Genomic DNA, 10,641 nt, shown 5'->3' with positions numbered 1-10,641 from the left:
TGCAGAGCCAGGGGGAAATGTCAGAACAGAGCGTAGGGTCTGCTGTGTTTCTAACCACGTGCTCAAATCCTCTCTCCTTCTGACCCAGATTTGCCTTCATCCTTATCTTCCACATCCTCTCTCTCTCTGTGGCAGAGATGTCTGGAGCTGCAGTGTCCATGTGTCTGCTGAGCCCCCCCCCCCCCCCCCCCCATCTCTTTAACGAAACTTGTGTTTTCTCAGGTCTCTCAGATGAGATGATTGAAAAGGGCAAAGACATCAAGAGCATTTCTGAGATCGAGCAGAATGGCGACCACTTCAAGGTCACGGTGACGACCGGGGCCAAGGTCATGGTCAACACCTTCACCGTGGGCCAGGAGAGCGAGCTGGAGATGTTGACGGGGGAAAAGGCCAAGGTGAGCAGTGTGGAAATTTGGGAGCCCCTTACTGTAAAATGGGCTCTGCACTCCAGAGGCACACAACACTCATAATTCAGAAAATAAAGCCCCATTAAAATTCTGCATAATTGTGTTAAGAACAGACCACTGTGCTTGGCCATAGAGTGGCTGATAAGTCATTGCATTCATTACTTATTACATTTTATGAGTGTGCAGAATTGAACTGGAAAGTTTTTGAACAACCCCTCAACCCACCCAGAACTGCACGACAGCAGTGCCTGATCATGTTAGGAGTAGCTCTTCCACTTACAATGCGGCCCTGTGTTGAGTTTTAAACTCCTGCTAAACTCCTGGTGCTCCTAGCTGTTCCTGAAAGTTCCTGCATCGGTGTAGTAGTTACTGTTGACTGCAGTAGTTGACGCTGAGCTTGGAAACCTTTTGACGGTTCCCCAAATCGAGGCAAGACCATGCCAAGCACTTTTTCTGGGAATATTTATTCTCGTGACCTTCGACCCTGACCTTTGACCCCTGGCGTCTGCCTTCCAGGGCGTGGTGCGGCTGGAGGGCAATAAGCTGAAGGTCACACTGAAGGGCATGGACTCCGTCACTGAAATGGTCGATGCGAACACACTCGTGACTGTGAGTATTGAGCCCGGCCAATGAGGTTCACCTCTCCCCCCTCTCCTCCTCTCTCCCCCCTCTCTCCCACTCTCCCACTCTCTGTCTCTCCCTCCCGCTGTCTCTCTCCTTCTCTCCCCCCTCTCCTCCTCTCTCCCCCCTCTCTCCCACTCTCCCACTCTCTGTCTCTCCCTCCCACTGTCTCTCTCCTTCTCTCCCCCATCTCCTCCTCTCTCCCCCTCTCTCCCACTCTCTGTCTCTCTCCCTCTCTCTCCCACTCTCTGTCTCTCCCCTTCTCTCCCTCTCTCCCCTCCTCCTCTCTCCCCCTCTCTCCCACTCTCTGTCTCTCTCTGTCTCTGTCTCCCTCTGTCTCTCTCCTTCTCTCCCTCACCCCCCTCCTCCTCTCTCCCCCCTCTCTCCCACTCTCTGTCTCTCCCCTTCTCTCCCTCTCTCCCCTCTCGCCCTCTACTCCGCTGCCCCCCTCTCTCGCTCCCTCTCTCAGAGTACAGCTGGGGGTTAGGCCAGTGGTAACCAAGCCCTGTCCCTGGAGATCTACCGTCCTGCAGGCTCGGTATTTCAACCCTAATTTGACAAAGGCTGACTCTACCTCATTAGCAGCTGAACAAGATCTGTTGAATGAGGTGTGCTTTGTCGGGGTTGGGTCGGCAGCCAACTCAAGCCTTGGAAAGGAGATGTGTAGTCAATTCAGCCAATCAACTCAAATGAGGGTCTGAATGCTGAAACCTTCCAAAAAACCAGCAGACACTGCGGCCCTCCAGGACTGGACCGCACGTGATTTAATGTCGCTGGCTAGCGAAAGATTCCACCCGTTTTAAACGGTTTAAATGGGTCTCTGGGCAAGACTGGAAGACTGAAAACCAGCAGCACTGCTCTGGCCTTGGAGGACCAGATCCAAGCATTACGTGAAAATTGCTGATGACATTAGTGATCCTGTCTCCTGTGGCCTCACAGTCACGAGATCCCAAGCTACGGGTCGGGACCCACCGGTTGATCACGAGGTTTTGGTTCACGTTCACCAGTCGAATTGTACGCCAAACTAGATGTGTCCATGCAGCTGATGTCTCCTAAAAATCCATATTTGCACATACAAGAAACAATTGACTCATTTAGCAGATACTTTTAGCCAAAGCAAGTCGGAGAAGTGTCTTCTGTGATTAGGTGCTTAGATGCTTTCCTCAAGTCTAGTGAGAATAGAAGGGGCTTTTTCTGTGCCTAAACCCTCCAATGGCAGCTGTAGGCAACAGAAAATGTACTTCCTCTATAGTAGGTTGTGGGCTCAGGCTCCTTGCTTGTTCATTGGGGCTCTTTGAAGCTCACTGCTATATGCTCCTACCTTGTACTACCACTAAGTGTCACTGTTTCCTTTTATTTCAGACCGCGACGCTGGGAGGCATGGTTTACAAGAGGACCAGCAAGCGCATGTAGAAGGCCTTGTCTGTTATATTTAATAAAATTTGAAAAAACAAAAAAGACCAAGTTTGTGGTTTTATTTCCCGCCCACTTGTTAAATTAAGTTCCAATTTACTCACTATTGAGTACTAACAGGATAAATCACTTTTCACACCATTGACACAAAGAACTTTATTTAGCCTAATTTCAATGCACATGCAGTATGGCTGAAAGACACCATATCCTGCTCTCACAGCAATTAACTATCTTTACTTTTTACTGGTGCTCAGCTTCCAAAGTGCCAGAAATCTGTTCTTTTCACAAAGTGCTGTGTGTTAGTTTGAAATGTGGTCTGAGAGACCGCGATCTAAGTCTGTTCAAAGTTTCAAATGTGTACAGAAAGAACTGCATCTCACCTAAAGACACGCGTGCGACCTGTAAATAAAGTGAGCTGAGTAAAGGTGCACATGGCACACCTGGGCCTCTCGGTACCTGGGGGTAGGGTGTGGGGGTCATAGGAGTTTGGATCCCTGCAAACATCCCCCAGAACAGGGGACCTAATCCCAGTCCTGGGGCGCTCCAGCCCCTGCCTGGGTTCTTGGGTCTGAACCGGTCGCTGTATTTCGTGGTGACCACAGCAATTCGCAGGGCCTGCGGATCTCCTGGTCAGGACTGATGACCCCTGTTTCCGATGGGTTGTCTATTTGTATCTGGGACAAGTGATTATTATTACTATTATGTGGTATCAGCGTAAGGTCTGGTGGGTATTTCCCAAAGCAGGACTATGGAATTGGCTGGATAACCAATACCCGGAACAGCTCTTCTTTTTAACTTCAGTCCATGTTCCAGATTTGGGAGGGTTGCGGGTTTTAGTCAATGCAGTTATCCAGCTAACTCAGCAGTCCTGCTTTGCGAAATACCTCCCTGTTCAGAAAGAGAAGGGATGTGAAACTGTACGTCGGCAAGCCAGCCGACCTCTCTGGTTTGGGTTGTGGTTTCCCACGGCGATGATGTCACTGCTTGCGGAACAGTTTCTTGACGCCCTCAGCCAGGGGCTCTGACATCATGGACATGGGCTGGTTCTTGAGCGCGGCCTCGCGCATGCTGTGGTACACGTACTCGTTCTGCCGGAACATCCTCAGCTCCATCTCCGTCTGCATGCGCATGGCCTGCGGGCAGGGGTCAGGGGTCAGGGGTCAGGGGTCAAGGGGTCAGGGGTCAAAGGCGGGTACTCTGTTACCAATCGTAGCTTCCTGCAGTTTGAAAAGCAGAGCAGGCGGAAGGAACGCCTCGGTGGTGTCTCCGTGTGGTGGGTCGACTGAGTCTGGGGCGTGAGAGTGAGGTGTCGGAGAGGGATCGTGTGTGTGTGTGTGTGTGTGCGCGTGCGCGTCGTACCTCCAGGTCCTTGGTGATGGGATGGGTGGGGCCATGTGTGATCAGCAGGATGCCGTAGGCCTTGCAGATCATGCCGTGCCCGACCTCGATCAGTCCCGCGTGCCAGTGTGTCACCCCCGCCCGCATGGTAGCCATGCCCATCTGGGCATTATTTGGGTGGTAAAGCTTCCTGTTCGGGGAGGTAAAACAGCCTCTCTCAATTCAGTCCAAGGATGACTTATTCTCTGTGTTCTCTCTCTCTCCCTCTCTCTCTCTCTCCCTCTCTCTCTCACACACACACACACACACACGGGTGTGTGATACTCACATGTACCCCTCCACCATCCTGCGGGCGTATCCAGCCGCCTCCTCGAAGAACTGCAGGTAGGACAGCACCTCACTGAGCGTGCTCAGTATGCGCAGCAGGTACAGGTGAGTATCAGCCAGGACGGGCTCCTGCCTCTTCAGACACTCCCTGCACAGCTTCACTACCTGAGAGAGAGAGAGGGGGGGAGGGGGGGGGGGAGGGGGGAAGAGAGAGAGAGGGAGAGAAGGAGAAATAGAGAGACAGAGGCAGAAAGAGTTAAACAGAGAGAGAGATGGAGGAAGTGAGACCGAGAGAGAGAGAGAGACAGAGAGAGAGAGATGACAGTATTATGATTATAATCCACAGAATGGCCATATGTACAGATTCATAATGCAGATATGAGGTGTGTGTGAACTGATGGTGGGACGGGTGAAGGGGGTCGGGTGAAAGGAGTGCTTTACCTCGTTGTACTTGCCATCGAGGCGAGCCTGGTCCAGCTTCTTGATCGTCTCCAGGCTGAACTCCGTCACCTCCTTCACCAGCTCCTCAGATGGCTGGGCGGGCGGGCGGGCGGGCGGGCGGGCATAGAGAGAGAGAAACCATTGCAAGGGATCATGGGAATGCAAACACTCTCCACACCCCTCAGTGGCCCTCACCTAGTCTGTGCTCAAAGGTCAACGGTCAGGATTTTTTTGGGGAGAGGTTTCAACAAAGCTGTTCTCTGCACTGACTAGATAATCAATTCCCCCAGATTAGGCATGGGGATGGATTTATGTCCAGAAGGATGGAGCCAGGCCCTTATCTTAATATAACATTGAAATCTGCAGGAGAGGCACTATATGTGATTGGCTGTGGACACGCACCTCTTACCTTGACAAAGTTAATGGCACTAGTTAATCATTTATGTATTATCCATGTTAGTTAGCTACTGAACAATCCTCTGACTGATAAGTTGCATTTTCAATGATCTCATTTGTGTCAAAGGCCAGTATATGCTCTGTTTAATGGAGTGTTGCACATTGCATGACTATAAATCTTTTCAGTACAGTTCTGCTCGTGTATGCATGTGTGTATGAGAAAGTGTGAGTGTGTGTGTGTGTATCTGTATATGTAACCTTTGTGTAAATTATAGTGATTGACAGGCTGTCGCTACATTACTGTCTGAGCACGGTCACTACACCTGAGCTGCCAATGGCCGTGAAGCACACACACAGGTCATGTGACAGTGTGACCCCGCCCCCCGCCCCACCTTGTTCTCCTCCGTGTCCAGGCTGGCCATCATCAGGTCATCTTTGATGTGCTCGGTGCAGTGCTGGCAGGTGCAGGTGAAGTAGTACTGCTGCTTCAGCAGCTGCTGGCGCTCGGCGGACACGTTCAGGAAGTCCACGTACGACACCGTCACCTCCTCCCCCTCGCTGATCTTACCCAGAGCGCGCAGCTCTATCCTGAGAGAGCGGTAGGGGGAGGGGGGAGAGAGGGGGGAGAGGGAGGGAGAGAGGAGGGGGAGAGACAGAGAATGGGAGAGAGGGGGGAGAGGGCCGAGAGAGGGGGAAAGCGGGGGGTGAGAGAGAGGGAAAGAGTGAGAGGGAGGGGGGTAAGAGAGAGACAGAGAAAGGTAGAGAGCGTGAGAAAGAGAGGGAGAGAGGAAGGGAAAGAGATGGACGGATGGAGGCAAACGACTTTAACAGGAAGTCACAGAGATGAGGGAGGGAAAGAGAGGAAGAAACCCTATCTCTTTCTTTCGCTCTCCCAGTCTTCCACACGTGAAGGAGCTGTTGACCCCGCAGACCTGTGGGGTAACGGCTCTGCTGAACGCAGCGGTCGCAGGGCAAACGCAGGCAGGATGGAGCGACCGCGAGATGGCAGGAAGTGATGTCACTCAGGTCAGTCTACGTGGGGGCGGGAGCGATGGAATGGAGTGGTGGGCAGGTGGGGGGGGGGTGCGGGTGTGCCACGTGAAGGAAGTGGGGGGTTCTGTTTTTGGAGTTTTTACGGGGGAAGGGGGGGGAGGGGAGAACCCAAACAGACGCACCTCTTTTGAGAGTGAAACACAGTGCTCACAGCCGACTGACTGAAAGACAAAACCACAGCAGACTTTACAGCAACTCTACTCACACCCCAACTCTTCCTTTGCACCATCCTTGATGCCCCCACTTAGCCCCCAACCCTCTGTCTTTTGGCAGAAAATGACACATGTCCTTCCACCACCTTTGCCCCCTGTCATTTGACAGGTAGGCCCGGTCCCAAATGACCTCCTAATCACCCCGCCTGCACACTAACGCTCATTTTGCGTGTTCGCGTGAGTCGCCATCTTGTATGAGCGTTGTCCCAAGAACTGAGTGAGCCAAATTTCAGCGAGGGATAGTCCCCCCCAATAATGAGAAAACAAAAGCGCTGGCTTAAAAGTGAGTGCTGACCCAGCATGCATTGCTTTGCTTAATGCCGTTATGAGAGTCCTTAAAGCACGGCAGAGCTAACCATGTTTAAAATGTCATTATGACTGCCAGTGGTGTGCGTGTGGCAACCCCGCAACCTTTCGTTAGACAGGAAGTGACACGCGCGGTGCGTACTTTCCGTGGTTGAGGATGACGGTGCAGTTGGGCCAGCAGTCGTGGTTCACCAGGCACAAATTCGGAAACAGACCAACGCCCACTGCCTGGATGCCTCTTTGATCGCTCACCATAAACCCATTGCAGTTTATCTGATTAGAGAGAGAGAGAGAGAGAGAGAGAGAGGGAGGGAGGGAGGGAGGGAGAGAAGGAAGAAGAGAGAATGGAGAGATGGAGGCGTATTCAAAAAAGGAGAAGGAGAATGAGGATGAGGATGAAGAGGGAGACACACTGACCACTCCGAAGATGTGTGAGATGTCGTCCACCCTGTACTGCTTGCTGTTGCGCGGCCAGTAGTCCAGGAAGTTGTGAATGTCCACCTTGAGCTCCTTCAGGTCGTCCTCCGCCATGTCCGACACGTGGTCCTCCAGGTCTGTCAGGGTGGTCAGCTGCGTGTCCGACGCCACCTCCCCCTCCTTCTCCACCCGCCACAGGATCCGAGCCGCTAGCCTGCGGGACACACACACACACACGCCATCAACACGCTCACACACTGCACGTCCTCTTCGTCCTCCCTCTTCCCTCCTCTCCCTCCCTCCCTCCCTCCCTCCCTTCCTCCTTCCCTCCCTCCCTCTCTCTGTCCCTCCTCCCTCTCTCCCTTTTCCCTCACTCTCTCCCACCTCCCTCCCTCTCCCTCTCTGTCTCCCTCCTTCCTCCCTCTCTCCCTCCCTCTCCCTCCCTCTCTCTGTCCCTCCTCCCTCTCTCCCTCTCTCACTCCCTCCCCCTCTCCCTCCTCCCTCCCTCCCTCTCTCCCTCTCTTTTCCCTCCCTCTCTCCCACCCTCCCTCCTCCCTCCCACCTCGCTCCCTCCCTCCCTCTCTCCCTCCCTCCCTCACTCCCTCCTCCCTCCCTCCCTCCCTCCCTCTCCCCATCCCTCCCTCTCTCTCTCCCTCCCTCCCTCTCTCCCTCCCTCCCTCCCTCCCTCCCTCTCTCACCGGATGTTCTCGTTGGGCACCTTGCCGTAGGTCTTGACGGCTCCGCACTCCTGCTTGTGCTCGCTCCAGCCGGCCCGCTGGCAGGTGCGGTCGCAGTACTGCGCAAACTTGCACTGACCGCAGCGCTGCAGCTTCTGCTGCCGCCGGAAACAGCTGTGGCACACGTGATCCACCATGCTGCGGGGAGAGAGAGGGAGAGAGAGAGAGAGAGAGAGAGAGAGAGAGAGAGAGAGAGAGAGAGAGGGAGAGAGAGAGAGAGAGAGAGAGAGAAGACAATTATAAGGCAAAAAAAATATCCATGTTTTCTCAAAGCAGTGACAGAGGGAGGCGGGGCATTGAATGAGGGAGGAGGGGCAATGATAGAGGAAAGAGTGGCAGTAACAGAGGGAGGAGGGGCAATGATAGAGGGAGGAGCGGCAGTAACAGAGGGAGGAGGGGCAATGATAGAGGGAAGAGTGGCAGTAACAGAGGGAGGAGGGGCAATGATAGAGGGAGGAGCGGCAGTAACAGAGGGAGGAGGGGCAATGATAGAGGGAAGAGTGGCAGTAACAGAGGGAGGAGGGGCAATGATAGAGGGAGGAGCGGCAGTAACAGAGGGAGGAGGGGCAATGATAGAGGGAAGAGTGGCAGTAACAGAGGAAGGCGAGGCAGTGACAGAGGGAGGTGACTGACACAAGCACACACACACAGACACACACACACACACACCCATTCCTGAAGGCAGAAACAAATGACCTTGAGACTGTAAAACACACATGTCCATCAGCGGTGCTCACAGGTTGCTGTACAGGGTGAATGAGGACAGGAACTCGTCTCACTCAAACATGGTCTATCCAATTAGTGCACGGGGTATTTATGGCTATTACAGACCAACTCATTCAAGGTTTCAGGGGCTGATATTGACCCTGTGGGTGCGTTTGCTGTTTATTTGACCCCTGCAGTAAAACTGGAGCGTTTCCATCACGGGACAAAAGGTCCAAAATGTTAGTGAGTTGCGTGGGTGCAATCAATCGTTTTTTTATTCCTCAGTGTTTTTATCTCGCTCGTGAAGCCATGGCAGAACTTGAGCACTGGCTTGGACAGTGTTCCTGCACAGCCAATTTGCGCTTTGATTGAACGGACCCCCAGGGTTTCGGGCAGCCAAGGGGGGACTCCTGTACCTGTTTGAGAATGCTAGAACAGGTCAGGCACAGGTGGACTAATGCGCTGGCCTGCTGTCAGTCTGGACTCCCATCTCATGGGCTCACCACTAATGCAACCGCCAAATACCATAGATAAAAATGCCATGGATCCCCTCCATCAGAGCACCATAGATATCCTGTGACTAAAAACACACCACAAAGCGCTCTCGTTGAAGGGCTAAGGCTGTGGGTGGGTCTTGCAATACAGCCTTTTCATCTCGTCTCTCTGATAGGAGTTTCTCGTTCTCTGTAAGTGACCATTTTGTCATCTTCTCCTCCCCGTCCATGCGGTGGTCCCACAGGGCTCAGTTCTTGGGCCTATCTTTTTTTTACTTTCATACGCTTCCTATTTGTGAGATTAAGAGCTTCACCATTGTAACATGGAAGATACTCAACTGTACCTCTCCTTTAAACCTAATCAGCTAGACGGGTTTCCTTTCTCGCAAGACTGCTTCGCTGCCATTAAAGGTTTGGATGGCTAACAATTTCCTACAGGCAAACTGTGATAAAACCGAACTTCTTATCGGCCCTGATAGCATGACATCCACGGTACGTTTGAACTTCGGCTTGCTAGCAGATCTTATGCAAGATCTCGCTCGAAGAATTCACGAGTCATGCCGGACGAGTACATGAGCCTTGATCGGCGTGTAAAGACAGCGACTCCTTCCCGTTTTTTCATCTTAGAAATATTTGAAAACTTCAAAAAAAAACTGTCATCTCCCATTAAGAACTTGAATCAGTTACCCATGCTTTAACAACAATCCATGCGTTTCACACCGGCTGAATTATTGTATTTCTCTTTTCAGCGCCCTCAACAAATCAGCTGTGGAGAAACTACAATTAGTTCAAAATTCCACAGCAAGTTTCCTCCGTAGGACAAGCCACACAGCTCCCATTATTCCCGCTTTGGCCTCTCTGCACTGGCTACCAGTGAAAAATAGGATTGATTTTTTATAATATTGCCAGTCGCTTTCAAGGCACACCATGACCTGCCTCCCTTTTACATTTCTGATCTCCTGTCCCTGCATCTCACTAGCAGGACTCCTGGGTCACCAAGTGTGTGTGTAAGTATGTGTGCTTATGTCAGTGTGTGCGCACGTGTGTAAATAAGTATGTGTATATAAGTATGTGAGTGTGTGTATGTGTGTATGAGCATGATATGTGAATGCGTGTGTGAATGTGCATGTATCCAAGTGTGGGCAGTCACATGTGCGTGTGCGTGTGTAAGTATGCGTGTGCGTGTGTAAGTGTGCGTGTGCGTGTGTAAGTGTGCGTGTGTGTGAGTCGGTCGGGTCTGTCCCTACTTGTCGAAGACGACGGCGGCGAAGCTGGGCTCAGAGAACAGCACGTCCCCGGCCCACATCTCCTTGGCAGCCCGAAGGCCGCGACCCTTTCCCGGGGAGTCGAACACTTGCACGTTCTCCATGTTCCTGTCGCGGTTCGGAAAGACCCCCTGTGCCCCTCGGTCCTCCAAATCAAACCCCTGCTCATTCCACACCCCCAAGTCGCCCCCCCCACCCGTCTAAAATAGACTCCTGTCTTGGGCCGTACCACCTCCGGAGCAAACGTGGGGGTGGCTGGGGGGGTCCTGATGTGGAGATAGATCAGGGGGGAGGCGGAGGGGCTCTGAGGGTCTCCCACTCTGGGGGGGGGGAATTAGACTGTCCCGTCGGTATTTTTATCGGCCAGCTGTTCCTGTTCATCTGGGCGTGGTCTGCCTAAGCGTTCCTCTACTCTCTCTTTCACTCCCTTTCCTTTCGCTCTCGTTCTCGCACTTTCCCTTCCTCTTGCTCTCACTTTCTCCAGTTTCCTTCTGGACTCCTCTACCTCT

The 10,641-nt window shown here is 52.6% G+C and overlaps 2 protein-coding genes across 2 annotated transcripts in view; one reads left to right on the top strand and one right to left on the bottom strand.

The window, feature by feature from the left end:
- LOC118237125 (fatty acid-binding protein, liver-type-like) overlaps positions 1-2,486 on the top strand; it is a 3,025-nt gene extending 539 nt beyond the window's left edge. Inside the window, exons 2-4 of the mRNA XM_035435583.1 lie at positions 223-395; positions 924-1,016; positions 2,391-2,486. Coding sequence (XP_035291474.1) covers positions 223-395; positions 924-1,016; positions 2,391-2,441 — 317 coding nt within the window. The 3' untranslated portion in view covers positions 2,442-2,486. The remainder of the gene's footprint in view (positions 1-222; positions 396-923; positions 1,017-2,390) is intronic.
- A 96-nt stretch (positions 2,487-2,582) lies between these two features.
- On the bottom strand, positions 2,583-10,300 carry smyd1b (SET and MYND domain containing 1b). The gene is made up of 9 exons (XM_035435582.1): positions 10,115-10,300; positions 7,630-7,806; positions 6,932-7,145; positions 6,657-6,787; positions 5,336-5,531; positions 4,548-4,640; positions 4,108-4,271; positions 3,801-3,969; positions 2,583-3,574 (listed from the first exon to the last, which is right to left on the bottom strand). Exons 1-9 carry the CDS (start codon positions 10,234-10,236, stop codon positions 3,419-3,421), a joined length of 1,422 nt encoding a protein of 473 aa, XP_035291473.1. The 5' UTR covers positions 10,237-10,300; the 3' UTR covers positions 2,583-3,418.
- Positions 10,301-10,641: the final 341 nt, after the last annotated feature.

The sequence above is a fragment of the Anguilla anguilla genome, chromosome 10 (genome assembly GCF_013347855.1).
Source record: "Anguilla anguilla isolate fAngAng1 chromosome 10, fAngAng1.pri, whole genome shotgun sequence".
Classification (NCBI taxonomy): Eukaryota; Metazoa; Chordata; class Actinopteri; order Anguilliformes; family Anguillidae; genus Anguilla; species Anguilla anguilla.
Note: the sequence above shows the minus strand (reverse complement) of the source record. Positions and strands in the feature narration are given on the sequence as shown.

Coding starts and splice junctions, on each gene's coding strand:
- smyd1b (XM_035435582.1), bottom strand. CDS start 10,236: ATGGAGAACGTGCAAGTGTTCGACTCCCCGGGAAAGGGTCGCGGCCTT. Junction 6,788..6,931: donor TCTCACACATCTTCGGAGTG/GTCAGTGTGTCT, acceptor CTCTCTAATCAG/ATAAACTGCAATGGGTTTAT. Junction 5,532..6,656: donor GTCATCCTCAACCACGGAAA/GTACGCACCGCG, acceptor CCGCTCTCTCAG/GATAGAGCTGCGCGCTCTGG.